Source organism: Heterocephalus glaber, unplaced genomic scaffold (assembly GCF_053883595.1).
Source record: "Heterocephalus glaber isolate CG9 unplaced genomic scaffold, H.glaber_assembly_v1.0 deba00001610, whole genome shotgun sequence".
Lineage (NCBI taxonomy): Eukaryota > Metazoa > Chordata > Mammalia > Rodentia > Bathyergidae > Heterocephalus > Heterocephalus glaber.
The window spans coordinates 22,271,240-22,285,455 of NW_028258381.1; the positions used below are offsets into that span (position 1 = coordinate 22,271,240).

General features: G+C 46.4%; 1 protein-coding gene across 2 annotated transcripts; it reads left to right on the forward strand.

Annotated features, from left to right (window-relative positions):
• The first annotated feature begins 2,457 nt into the window (after positions 1 to 2,457).
• On the forward strand, positions 2,458 to 13,712 carry Rhbdd2 (rhomboid domain containing 2). 2 transcript variants are annotated; one of them, XM_087196280.1, is made up of 4 exons: positions 2,458 to 2,756; positions 4,881 to 5,288; positions 10,438 to 10,540; positions 13,214 to 13,712. In XM_087196280.1, exons 1-4 carry the CDS (start codon positions 2,561 to 2,563, stop codon positions 13,569 to 13,571), a joined length of 1,065 nt encoding a protein of 354 aa, XP_087052406.1. In that variant the 5' UTR covers positions 2,458 to 2,560; the 3' UTR covers positions 13,572 to 13,712. The 2 variants fall into 2 exon arrangements, with proteins under 2 accessions (XP_087052406.1, XP_004840138.2); XM_004840081.3 differs by having other exon boundaries at positions 2,479 to 2,756; positions 10,438 to 10,588.
• Positions 13,713 to 14,216: the final 504 nt, after the last annotated feature.

Here is a 14,216-nt window from a genome sequence, read left to right on the forward strand (position 1 = left end):
GGAAGTACAAGGTAACTATCCTTCTGGACCAAAGAAGCAGTGTGAGCTGAGCAGCAGCTCCAGAAAGAATGTTTTCCTCCACCACACTTCCAGCCTGTGGAGGCAGCAGCTAAAGCTGAGTCAAACCCAAGCCTGCAGCAGTGGACAAGGAATGGAGCTGATAAGGCTAGCAGGGGTGGGTGGTGCATGGGGAAGAAGCCAGATACCCCTGCAGTGTGAGGCAGGATTTTTGGAGGGTGGGGGAAAGGAGCACCCTTTAAAGGTCTAAGTGAAGAGAATAAAGGGAGTTGCAGAATTAAAGAGAACAAAGAGGAGATGGTGAGGGACTCAGGGCTGGCATTGGTGAGGAGCCACTTGCACACCTGGCTTGAAAGGGTGAGAAAGGAGGTGCAGGGCCCAGAAGAGCTGGATCTATGGACAGAGGCTGGCTGAAAGGAGCACTGGCTGGAGAGGAACAGAAATCACTGTGGGGACTACAGTGCAGAGACAATGTAGGATGAGATGGATCTGAGGGAAAACAGACTATCCAGCATAGAGAGTGAAGCATTTGTTTATTTTTCAGAAGTCTATGTGGCCTCTGGTCATATGTACTACACACAAGCATCAAAAAGCATTTTTGAGGTAAGTAGTAAAAAGGGGCATAAAACTTGGACTTAGGCAACCTAGATTCAAATCCTAGTCCTCTGATTTCCCACTATTGACCATGGGTGTCATGCCTGCTAGGGCACCTGTAATGGTGGAAACAACGAGCCAGAAACAGCTGTTCTTTGTCAAAAGAGCTTCTCTGTCAGGAGGCTTCTTGCCCAGCTCCTGCACCTTCATGACTTCCCTCCCTTTGCGGCCTGATTTACCCTGCTGAAGTAGTACAAGGATGTACTCTGTTTATTGTAGTCCTATTTGACATAGTCCTAGGAACAGCCAGCTCGCCTGTCTCTGTTCCCACCAGCCTTATCAGTCAGCTATTCTCAGAATGCATTAGAACAACAAGTTACCAAGGGCACCCTGCCCCATCTCTGTGTACTTTTCCTCCTCATGCCTTAAAGTGATACACAGGTCGAGGTGTTCTCCACTCCACAGGTGGGGAGGCCCCACCCAGTCCCACTTTAGTTCTCTTGTTTTCTGCATTTTCCGTTGCCCTGCTCAGGCCCCAGACCCTTGCCACGCAGGCCGTGGCACTTCTCAAACTATAAAGTGCTGAAATGGGCTTTGATTATTAGTGTTATAGGATGTAACTCGTCAGTCCCTTCCACTGAATTCCTCTCCCATCTCCTGCTTTTCCTCTCCAATCCAGCCACAGAAACTGCTCTCCTGGTGAGGTAGGATAAAAGAAATGTAAACTAGGCAAAAAAACCCAAGGAACTCCAGATTTAAAAGTTGTAATTAAGAAACACTGCAGCCAGGCATGGTGGCACATGCCTGTAATCCCAGCACTCAGGAGGCTGAGGCAGGAGGATCACTGTGAGTTCAAGGCTAGCCTGGACTAGTAGGGATACCCTGTCTCAAAGAACTAAAAAAAAAAAAAGAAAGCAAAAGAAGGAAAGAAAGAAAGAAAACACTGCAGCTTCGGGACACAAAAGTTACTTAAGTCTTTTTTCTCCTTCCAGGAAACTCACAGGAAAGTGGGGAGGGGGAGAAAGACAGAAATTCCTAAAGATCTTAAAGGACACAGTAAGCCTGTAAATTGGGCCTTTTTTACCTATAAATTGTGCTTCCTCCATCTTCAGGAAGCAGCAATATGGGTGAACAGCAGATCTCAACTTCAAACACATGTGGAGGGCCTGCACTGTAACCTGACAGAGTAGGAACACACATCCTAGATCTCCCACCTTGAAGACACCCCCTTAAAGGTACCCAACTCAGGCTCATAGTGTGTCTCCTTTCTCAGAGCGCCCGTCCGCTCTGTCGAATAAACCCTTCTCTTGCCTCTTACTGACACGTCGGGAAAATTCTTTTTCCCTGATGGCAGTCTGCAAACCCATAAATTTATGGATGGGCTGCCGGGGATTTAGGTCCGTGGTTCTGCCGCCTGGCTCGCAAGCACAAGATCCAGAGTTCGAAAAAAAAAAAAAAAAGTACCAAAAAAAAAAAAAAAAAAAAGGATGGGTTAATTTCCTTATTTCAGCCTTAGGGACCCTCAGATCCAGCCTAGTAACAAACTGTAGGAGAATCCAACTTCTAATTCCGTCTTTGCCTTTTAAACGTATTACCCTGGGACCCTCCCAGACTCAGTTTCCCCTTTGGTATAATGAGGATGAATACAGATAAGGAGAATATGGTGTGATGGGACTCTGCGGATCTGTAATAATCGACCTGGAGAAGCAGTCCCAGAGCGGACCCGGTTCCCAGAGCTGCTTTAGGAACACGCTGCAGACCACAGCCAGGATACTTCAAGTATCCCACAGCCTGCAAAGGCTGATCGGCGGCCTAGGATTGGGCAGTTTCGCAATGGGCGGGTCGTGGAGGAGGCGGGACTTCCTGCCGGCACCTTAGCTGTTGCTGGGCGAGACTTTCGCAGGGGAGGTGGAAGGCGCTGAGGCGGAGCGCTGGAACGTAGACTACCATGGCGGTTCCCGGGGCTCCAGCAGCCTCGGGGCCCGGGTATCGGAGCTGGTGCTCGTGTCCCGAGATGCCATGCGCCACCTTCTTCACGGCGCTGGTCTCGCTGCTTGTCTCTGGGCCCCGGCTGTTCTCGCTTCAGCCGCCTCAGGCGCCCTCGGACCTGTCCCTGCGGTCCGAGGCTGTGCGCAACTGGCAAGGTGAGCAGGGGCGGGGCCGGGATGGCGCGCGGAGTCCCTGGGCTCCCACGTCGCGCGTGCCTAGGCCCCAGCCTCGCAGGACTCGCCCCTCGGGCCTCACTGCCAGCTAGCCCTGACTCGGTGCGCAGCCCTTCTTCCCAGCGGAGATCCAGCCTCCAGCACTGTCCCTTGTCTCCCATAGTCACTTCTTTCCTAAGCCTCATCTTCGTCATCACTGTAATAGTCCTTCTCTGCCTGAATTTGTACCTTTCCTGTCGCCTCCAGCCCGGTCAAGACCCTAAATCCATTCCTCCATCTCTCCCTGAGGATAAAGACTTTTTTTCTCTCTCTCTCCCGTTTTATGTACACACCCGTGTCTGTTTCAGGCCAGCGCCCCAGCGAAAAACTGTTTCTCCCACTTTTTATCACAATTAAACTTTGTTGCCAGTCCGTAAACATCCTGTCCTCTTGAAGTTTGGAACGTCTTCTGCTTTGTTTGTATCTTAATCCTAATTCCCTGCTCGTGTGTGTATGTGTGTGTGTGTGTGTGTAGGGGTGTCTTCTGCCTTTAGAGGTGTTCATTTTCTCTGGGGAAAGCAATTTTGCAGATCAATTAAGTCTAAACATCGTTGATAAAAGTCATTCCTAGTCTCTCTTCCTCATTCTTTTCAGGGGAGAAGTAAGGGAAATGTATCACTCTTGCTGTTTTATAAACCACAATCAAATGCATTATATCATTTAATCCTCAGGGATCCCAGACAGGCCTTATTAAATTGTCCATTATTTAGATGAGACTGTGCTTAATGCAGAGAATCACAGAGCTCTTAAATCACAGAATTGAGATAGGAGCTCAGCTTTTTGTTTGTATTGTGTGATGTTTTGAAACAAGAGCCTGCAGTAATATAAATAGCAAACATATAGAGGACTAGAATCTTTTCACATTTATACTTGGAATTTCAGTTTTGGAAGTACTCACCAAATAATGAAGTACTTTTCAGATAATGAAGCCTTCCAGAGACGGCCTGACAGAGGTATATGTTTCCACAGCCTGCTTCCCTGCTCAAATCCCTCATTTTACCAGTGTCCCCTCTGTCCTGGATATTCACAGCACCCCCTCATAGATAGAAGCAAAATGAACCTCCTTTTTTTTTTTAGTTCACAGCTTCCCTGAATGTGGAGTTTATGGACATATGAACATTAGTTATGTGAGAGACCTTCAAGGTCTCAAGCCTAACCCTGTGGCTTTACAATGAGGAAACGGAAGCCAAGAGGGCCTGTACCTTGGCCTTGACTGAGCTCAGCTAGCCTGGTTATAAGAGAGCCAAGATCCCACTCCAAGTCTTTAGACTCCTTAGTACACTATTATTGTTACTTTATCAGTCTCTCCTTCAGAGTAGTGTTTCAGCCTTTAAGAATATAGATGTAGGGCCAGAGATTTAGCTCAGTGGTTCTGCCGCTTGCCTTGTAAGCGCAAGGACCCAAGTTCGATCCCCGGCACCCGCCCCCCCCAAAAAAGAATATAGATGTATAGATGTATGTTAGAGGAAAATGAAAGTATAATTCTTTGCTTTCTGACTGCATAGAAACTGCTTTCCCTGTAAGATTGGGTAAACACTTTCAAGGAAGAGTTCTGATTTCCATATTAATCATGAGAGTTTTATAATCCTTATAGCTGTAAAATAATTCACGGGCCCTTTTTTCTTCCTCTGAACAGCCACTATGGAAGGAGAGGTCAGGATTACAGCTGAGGAGACTGGCACACAGAGTGTTAAGTGACACCCTCTCAATCCACCCTGAAGTTGTTGTTACAATTAACCCTGAAACTGCCCATGACGTAGATCAGATTTAAAATCTACAAAAGGATTCTAAAGCTCTACAAATTCAGAAACCTCACCATGCCAAAAATGTTTTTTCACACATGGAAATTGGTACTGATAAGACTTGCACCAGGCCAAGGAGAGAAAGAGCAGGGATTAGTCATTCATGCTTCTGCTGTCTTGGGTCCTTCGTTGTTGCCCCCGCTGCTTACCTGCTGCTTTTCACTGGCTCTCAGTTCGCTAACATGGAGGCTGCTCTCCCTTTCTTAGGTGGCTTTCCCTCCCTGGAACAACCCAGTGTCAGGCTCTAACCTGGCTCCCTCTTCAGTTTACAGGCTGGTGACCTACATCTTTGTCTATGAGAATCCAGTCTCCCTGTTCTGCGGTGCAGTCATCATCTGGCGTTTTGCCGGAAATTTTGAGAAATCTGTGGGCACCATCCGCCACTGCTTCTTCACCTTGATCTTCACCGTCTCCTCCGCTATCATCTTCCTGTCACTTGAGGCTGTGTCATCGCTGTCAAAGCTGGGGGAGGTGGAAGATGCCAGAGGTTTCACCCCGGTGGCTTTCGCCATGCTGGGAGTTAGTACTATCCGTACTCGCATGCGGCGGGTCCTGGTGTTGGGTGTGGTCATGCCCTCCATCCTGGTGCCATGGCTCCTGCTGGGTGCCTCTTGGCTCATTCCCCAGACCTCTTTCCTGAGCAACCTGTGTGGCCTTTTGATTGGGCTGTTGTGTATCCTTCCTGGAAGAAAACTGTAATGATGCTATACCAAAAGTGCGCCCAGAGAGGGGTTCTAGGGTGTCAGGTAGGTAGTCTTGAGTTCAGATGCCAGCAACTCAGGTTTGAGCTTTAGCTTTAAAAACACATAGCAGGGCTGGGGATTTAGCTCAGTGGTTTCACCACCTGCTGCACAAGTGCAAGGACCCAAGTTCGATCCCTGGGTACCAAAAAAAAAAAAAAAAAAAAAAAAACACATAGCAGGTTCCACTCCTTTCTCTGGACCACATTTCCTCATCTGAAAAATATCAAGATAGTTATCTTGTCCAGCTTATAACGTCCAGTTGGTGATGTATGCTAATTAGATTATGTGTGTGTGAATTTACATTTGACCAATTATAATAGAGTTTTCATTGGAAGAGTCTGAGATACCCATAAGCTGGAAATGTTGTTCTTGAAAGGGATAGGAAGCTTTTGTTTGTTTGTTTTCAGTGCTGGGAATGGAACCCAAGGCCTCACACATGCTGAGCAAGCATTCTGCCACTGAGCTACACTCCCAGCCCCAGATTTGTTTTTGTGACTGTCTTTGTTTGGTTTGATGTTTTTCTCAGAGGAAGAAAAAAAAAAAAAATGAAAGCAGTTTGCCTTTTACCATATAGATGGATAATCATTAGGATAAGTTTTGTATTGATCATATTCTGGCAGTCAGAAAACTAAAATACAAAGTGGAGTTACTTCTTTAAGCATCAGAATTGGTAGGGTTGGGGGTTAGATAAAGTATAGGCCTAAAATCTCTTTCAATTCATGATTCTATACACTATTAAGAAGATCATATATAGATACAAATGACTGATAGCATAGCTCATTTTTAAATGTAATTTTATTGTTTTTAAACCTTTATGTTCATTTGTTTGAATTTATTTATTTATTTGAGACAGGATCTCCCTATGTAGTTCAGGCTGGCTGTGAACTCACTATGTAGCCCACACTGGCCTCAAACTTATGACAATCCTCCTGCCTCAGCCTCCTGAGTGCTAGGATTACAGGCATGAGCCACCACACCCAGCTAATCTCTGATATTCTTTACCTTTAAATCTGTGTTGTATTATATTAATTTAGTTATTCCATTCCAGCTTTCTGCTTTGTTTTTTGTTTGTTTTTTGTTTTTTGAGACAGGTCTCCCTGTGCAGTTCAGGCTGACCTTGAATTCACTATGTAGCCAAGGCTGGCTGTGGACTTGGAGGGTCTTCGTGCCTCATCCTCTCAAGTGCTGGGATTACAGACTTGTGCTATCATGCCTGGGTCTAGCTTTCTGCTTTCTTTTAATTAGAAATGATGTAGGGCCTGGGATTTAGCTCAGTGGTGCAACCACCTGCCTCACAAGTGCAAGGTCCTGAGTTCGATCCCCAGTACCCAAAAAAAGAAAAAAGAAATGTATACCTTTCCCTCTTTTTTTTTTTTTTTTTTTTTTAACTTTGGAGGCTTGGACTGTGGCTTATGGTAGGGGACTTGTCTAGCATGCAGAAGGCCCTGGATTCAATCCCTAGTACTGAAGAAAAAGAAAAGTATTAACAATGGTAAGCATTTTTGTGTCTTCATATTTAAATCACATATCTTGTGAGTAACATATGTAGTTGGTTCTCCAATCTGACAATCTCTGCCTTCTTAAATTATGGCATGATTAGCCCATTTACATTTGGTATAATCAGTGTTGGGTATAAGTCTGACAGCTTGCTCTTTGTTCCAAATGTTATTTTTTTCTTGCTCATACTGCTTTTAATCAAATAGTCTTTTAGTGTTTAATCTTCTTGCTTGTCAGCTATACCTCATTGTTTTATTTTTTAGTGGTTGTTAGAGTTTACAGTACGCATTTTAGTATATGTGCTGCCAAAGCGACCACTATGGTATGCATTTTAAGCTTATCATAAACTACTCTTAAACATACACTCCATATATAATGTAAGAATCTTACAATATATTTTTTCCTTCTCATCCTTTATGTTCTTGTTGCCATCAATTTTGATTCTCCGTGTGTTGTAAACCACATAATATATTATGACTACTTTAGTTTAGGTAGTCGATTATGTATACCTTTTAAATTAACAAAACAAGACACCTGCCTACATATTTACCATTTCTAGTTGTATTCCTCTTTTGTATAAATTCAAGTTCTCATCTTGTCTCATTTTCCTTTAGCCTGAAGAACTTCCTTTAACATTTCTGGTATAGCAGATCTGCTGGTGACAAATTGTCTCAGCTTTTGGTTGTCTGAAAATGGTTTTATTTCACTAAATATAGACTTCTAGCTTTCTCTGATCTCTCTAGATTCCCCTTTTTAGGTTATTAATTAATCTTTTAAAATTACGATCCTGGGGATTGAACCAGGGCTTCAGGCATATTAGGCAAGTACTCTATCACTGCGCTACATGCCTAGCTCCTTGTTTACTTTTAAAGACGTCATTGTATTTTCACCTGCCTTGTATTGTTTCTAATGAGAAATTAATAATGATTTTTATTGTTTTTCTTTCTGTTGCCTTATTGTCAAGTCCAGTGATTTTCTGTAGTTTCTAACCTGCTGGTCAAACTGTTTCACCTGTCACGTGTTTTCATTTCACATGTTTGTGTTTCAGTTCAAGAGTTTCCATTTGGTTCTTTTGTTGGTGGTTTTGTTTTGTTTTGAGACAGTCTTGCTGTATAGTTCAGACTGGCCTTGAATTTACTATGTAGCCCAGGCTGGCCTTGAACTCAGTGATCCTCCTGCCTCTTGAGTGCTGGGATTACAGCATGCACCACCACACCAGCTCCATTTGGTTCTTTTTTATAGTTTTCATTTCTTATTGAGATTCTTTATCTATTCCTTCATTATGATTCCTTTAAATACTTATATTTTAAAATACTTATGTGTAGTAACTACTTTAAGATCCTTGTCTGTTAATACTATCATCTCTGCCATTTTGCTTCTAGTTGTTTCTTTTGATTTCCTCCTGATTAAGGGCCCATTTTCATGCTGCTTGGCATGTTTAGCAATTTTTAATTTTATGGTAGACGCTGTGAATACTGTATTATTGAAGGCTAGATTTTTGTTATTTTCCTTTAAAGAGTGTTGATTTTTGTTCTGATAGTGAATTTACTTGAAAATTAATTTGAGGCTTACTTTTCTTAACTCTTTCAGGAATAGTCCAGAGTAGTCTTTATTTTTTTTATTTTTTTATTTTTTGGTACCGGGGATCGAACTCGGGTCATTACACTTGCGAGACAGGCGGCAGAACCACTGAGCTAAATCCCTGGCCCTAGAGTAGCCTTTATTTAGCAGCTAGTTTAGCCTTGTTTTTAAGGCACCATTTTGGAGAAGGAGAGTTCTCTGAATGCCCCTCAGAAGGTATTGGATTGAGTATGGATTGAGATCTCTCCACTGTGGTAGGAACTTGAGTGTATGTACCCCTACCCTGTGTGAGTTCCAGGAACTGTTCAGCTCTCAGCTTCCCAATAGTTGTTTCCCCAGTAGCTATTGTTGCCTGGTGTGAGAAGGCTCAGCCTATGTGTGCACACGTCAGCATTCAGCTGAAATCTCATGCAGATTTCTAGAGCCCCTTCCCTGGGAAGTGACCGCCTCACCATTACTCGGACCTGCAGATTCCAGCTACTTCGTCTAATCTGTCTTTTTGGCCTAGCAACAAGTACTGTGCTGTGCTACAGCTTGGAAAGTGCCTCTAGATGGAAAGCCCGTGTGTTCCTGGGGCTCACTACAATTCTTTTCCTTTTCTTAGAGATCACAGTCCAACAATGTTTATTGTCCAAAGTCTGAAAACAGCTTATATTTGTGTCATGGTTTACAGTGCCTTATACTGGAATTTCTAGTGCAGCATTTGACTTCTTTAACCACTGGTTATCATGTGGAATTGGTATTTGGAAACACAATATACTGTCCTCCCGGAACAAGTGTAGAAATAGACAGGGACATTTTAAGTTATCACAACAGCTAGAGGCTACTGTCTGTGGTCAGTGGCCAGGGATGCCGAACAGCCTCTAAAAGAGTGAGATGGTCCAGCCAGCAAAGAGTTATCTTGCTGAAAATGCAAGCTGCATTCCTGTCAAGAGCCCACCTCAGGAAATACTTTTCTCTTGGCAGTGCTTCCTGCAGGCCCCACTTCACCTCCCCTTTGTCCTCACTGTTGTTTCTTTCCATATCAGGTTCAGCGTTCTCATCCCTTCCTCAGGGAAAGCCTTTCCCACTCCTGAGGTGAGGGGCCCCAGTGTGGTCTTCTATAAATTTTTGCCCCAATTACTCCTTGTCTCATACTTACTACAGATTAAGCATCCCTAATTCAGAAATCTGAACTCCGAAATGCTCCCAAACCTGAAACTTTCGGAGGACCAACCTAACAATACAAGTGGAAAATTCCACACTTGACCTTCTATGATGGGTCGGAGTCAAAAAACAAGTGTACTGAAAATATTGTGTATAATGCCCTTCCACCTATGTGTACAAGGTCAAAATGAAAAAATATATATGTTTTGGGTTTAAACCTGGTTCCCATCTCCAAGATACCTCATTATGGATATTCAGATATTCCAAAATCTAAAAAATACCTGAAATCTGAAACACTTCTGGTCCCAACAATTTTGGATAAGAGATAGTCAACTTACACTTACTCCCTAATCCAGGCATATAATAGATGCCTAATAAATATTTGTTGAAAGACTAAATGAACAAGTGACGGCTCAATCTTTGTGGTGGGCGGTTGCAGGTTAGATGACCAGGATGCCCTTGTCACTGGGGATGGTGACAGAGAATGGGAACAACACTGCCAGAGAATCTCATGTGGTCACATTGAGCAGGATACTTTCTGTTTGGGACCAAAGTATCAGAAGGTGCCGGTCCCTCTGGGGATGTTAGGACAGCCTCATGCCTGCTCCCACACAAGGGCTGGTGTGTGCTGGCCTGTGACCGTGGTTGGAGGATAGAGGGCTCAGGAGACCACCTGCCACCTCTGTGGCTGGTTGTGTTCTCTGTGAGGTGTGGTGGATGGATACTTTTGACTCTGGGTTTCCCCTGGGCTTGAACCTCCAACCAGAGTGTGTAGCAGCCTATGTCCTTCCATGGGGCAGGCTCAGCCACCTCCCTTTCGCTGCCTCCGATTTGACTTAATGTGCTCAACCTCAGATGGCCTCACATACTGCTGTAACCTTGACATCCCAGAGCAAGTGGCTCTGAAGCTCGACCAGACCTTCCCCTTCAGCCTCATGAGGAGGATGCCCATGTTCAAGTACGTGTCGGGGTCCTTGGCTGAACGCAGGGCAGCCCAGAGCCGCAAGTAAGTTCCACAACTCACCAGTCAGATTCTTAAGCAACTCCGGGGCTGGGAGAGGGGAGGGTATGGTTGGGCCACCATGGGTCATAGAGAAAAAGAGGTACAGAGATTTGAAAGTCAATGCACAACTAGGTGCTGAGGATATGGCGCAGTGGTAGAGCTCTTATCTGGCACAGAAGGCCTTGGTCTGATCCCCAGCACTGCAAATGAATGAATGAATGAATGAATGAATGAATGAATATGGATGTGCAACGGTCCTCTGAGCATTCTGGCTGCTGCACCACTGTGAAGAAGGGACCTAGCTCTCTGTGGTCACACTGGCCCTGGCCCTCACTAGAAGCACAGACAGGCCACTGATTGGCAAGGTTGCTTAGGATGGGGCCCAGGACCTGGGGTAGAGGTTCTTGGCCATGCAGCAAGAGTAGATGAGGTTTACTGTTCGGCAGTCCAGCCCTGTTTGGTGTCCTGTGCAAAGTGCCAGGCAGCCCACCTGAGCTTTTGTTGAAGCCAAAGAACATGGTTACCTGTGTTTCCAGTGACAAGGACTCAAGAGCCTAGTCCAGACTCAGGTGTTCCTGGCGTCTTCCTCAGCCCTTCCCTCTGTTCACATTGCCACTTGGGTCTTTCCCTGGCTTTTGTCCCTGCAGAGACTTCATAGCACAGGACATTCCCCCTCCTTCAGTGCTCTCCAAGAGAAGGAGCTCAGTTAGGCATGCCCATAATCCAGCACTCTGAAGCTGAGGCAGGAGGATCTCATTCAAGCCCAGCCTGGGCAACTTGGAGACTTGGCAAGACCTTGTCTCAAACTAAAAATAGAGGAGGAGGAGATGTAGCTCAGTGCAAAGGCCCTGAGTTCAGTCCCCAGTACCAGAAAGACAAAAACAACAAGAGAAAAGGAACTAAGAAGTCAAAGTGCTTTGTAAGTGAGCTTTCTTGCCCTTACCTGGCTGTGGGGCTCACTTTTTCCTTCAGTGCTGCTGTGATGCAGGTTTTATTGACTGGAAAGCTGCTCCTTGGAATTCATTCCAGCAAGTGCATATTCCCAGCCTTCACCCACCCAGGGCCTTCTGAGCATGTTTTAAAGGCAAGGAGGGGTGCTGAGAAAAACAGAAATGCAAACTAGCCATTTTGCTTCAGGATTCAGGCAAGTCATTCCTGGGGTCTAAATGTGGAAGGGACTCGTTGGTTATCTGTGAAATGTTTGTTTTGTTTTGTTTTTGGTACTAGGGATCGAACTCGGGTCCTAGTGCTTGCAGGGCAGGCGACAGAACCACTGAGCTAAATCCCCGGCCCCTCTGTGAAATGTTTTTGGTGAAGCTATGACCCCCTGGTGCGAGGTGTGGTCCCGCCTCACCATGACAGGCACATGGGCAGAGGGAGGTGGAAGCCTTCTGTTCCTTCTGCATTCCTGTGGGTGGTGTCTGGTCCCCATTGAAGAATGGGGGACAGACATGCTACAGACACGCAGAACAGAACCCAGTGTTTCAGGCAGCTGACAGTGGGTCATGGGCAGCTTTACTACACGCATGTTTATTTTGGTTTTGAGATGGCCATTTGCACAGGTGGGTCTCCCTGCTTGCGCTTGTTGAGAAATGTGTTTTGGGTTTTGGTTTTTTGCAGTGCTTTAAACCCAGGGCCCAGCACACGCTAGAGATAAGTGCTCTACCACTGAATTATACTCAGCCCCGAGACTTTTTTTTTAATGCCAGGAGAAGTGTATGACATGCCCTGTCCCTGGACTTCAGCAGCTGGTCTGTAAGATCCAGGTTTAATTGAAATGAGTTCATCCAGGCATGGTGGCGCGCGCCTATAATTCCAGCACTTAGAAGGCTGAAGCAGGAGGATCATCAAAGGTTCAAGGCTAACCTGAACTACATAGCGATACCCTGTCTCAAAAAAAAAAAAATGCAGATTCAGTCCAGTCCAGTCTAGCTACAGACACTGGTGGTACTGACATCCACTTGCCAGGTGTGGAACTTCGCACGAGTTCAGAGGACAAGCTGGGTATGGAGGCACGCACCTGTAATACCAGCTACTCAGGAGGTTGAGGCAGGAAGGTCTTGAGTTTGAGGCTGGCCTTGGTAATTTACTGAGAACTTGTCTCAAAATAGGGCTGGGGCTGGGCCTCAGTGGAACTGCAAATTTAAAAATTCAGAGTACAAACCCAGTAGCATGTGTCTCCATTTGTATTCCCGGCCACATGGTCTGTGATGGAGTCTTCAGCCTGCATCTGCCATGCTGATTCCTACCAGCCAGCGAGTCCTCATTCGTGAGGCCCAGGTAGGAAATTTCACACCAGATGTCTGGGTGTTAAATTGCACACCAGTGAGGTACTGGCCAGCCACAGGTGCTCTGCCTGGTGTGACCTCCCTGGCCCCTCTCCTGGTGGAGGAGCTGCTAGGCGGAAGTCATACCTCGGCAGTTTCTGGTTTCCATGACAAGCCCCTGATCTTGCTAATTTGCTCTCTGGGCACCTATTTTCTGTTCCCTTAGGGTCAGCCTTTCTTCTCCCCTCCTCCCCTGGTCTGGTAATAGAGAGCAGGTCAGCAGTCCTGCAGTTTTCTGGGATGACAGGGTGGTCCCAATCACTGCTAGCTGAATGACTGTTTTCCTCTTGTTCCTTTCCAGGCTGAACCCTGTGCTCGGCTCCTACCCCACACAGAGCTGCCATCCTCACCGGCCCCTGAGCTACCCTGTCATCCAGATGCAGCATCCCAGTGGCCAGCAACCAGCCCCCTGGCCAACCTGCACTTCCGGGCACATGCCCAGCCTGCCTCCATACCAGCCTGCCTCCGGCCTATGTTATGTGCAAAACCATTGTGGTCCGACCCCTAGTTCCTCCAGTGTCTACCCAGTTCCTGCAGGGACCTCCCTGGTGGTCCCACCCACTGACCCCATCATCTGCCCTGGTGCCGCAAACTCTGTAGCTCGGGGTCCTCCAGCGCCTGCAGGCTCCCAGAAGGCCTGCACAGTCCGGATACCCTGAGGGAGTCTCTAGGGAAGCTGACTCATATCTTGGCATTCTGAGCTAAGATTTCCTCGAACCCAGCTAAGACTTAATATATTGAGTACCTCTGCGTGCCAGGCTGTGTTGAGTACTTGGATAAACGGCCCTGTTTCAGTCTCATTTTTGCTTACATCAGCTCTGTGAAGTACAGTTTATCAGCCCAGTTGCAGAAATGAAACATTCCATGATGACGTGAAGTGGCTCTGGTGGCCCTGTGGGAGTTTGTACTGGCCTAGGGCACCTCTCCAAGAACACAGGAGGAGGAGAGAAGGGTGTTATCAGAAGCTGCTGATAGCTCTTCCCCTTTCCTTCTAAGCAGTGCCCTTGGTTCTGTGGTGTCCATATGTCTGTGTGCTGGGCGGCCCCAGGCCCGCGCAGTGTGTCACCTGCAGTCACCCTTGCCCAGGAGTGTGACCTGCAGCAGCACACTGATGGTCCCTTGTTGTGATGCCCTTTGTATAAAGGGCCTGTGCTGCACAGCTTCTTTGTGGTCTGGCCAGGAAGACAGTGTGGAGATGAGGGTAGTGACAGCAAAGAGGAGAGAGGGACAGGTTCAGGGCCAACAGCCCATGCCCGGTGAGTCAAGAGAGGGGACCTAGTGTGGGGAGTGAGTGGCAAAGGTGC

Bases quoted from the DNA above. Each gene is read 5' to 3' on its own strand.
- Rhbdd2 (XM_004840081.3), top strand. From the start codon at position 2,561: ATGGCGGTTCCCGGGGCTCCAGCAGCCTCGGGGCCCGGGTATCGGAGC. The intron at 2,757-4,880 runs GTGAGCAGGGGC...CTCCCTCTTCAG, and splicing joins GGCTGTGCGCAACTGGCAAG to TTTACAGGCTGGTGACCTAC. The intron at 10,589-13,213 runs GTAAGTTCCACA...GTTCCTTTCCAG, and splicing joins AGGGCAGCCCAGAGCCGCAA to GCTGAACCCTGTGCTCGGCT.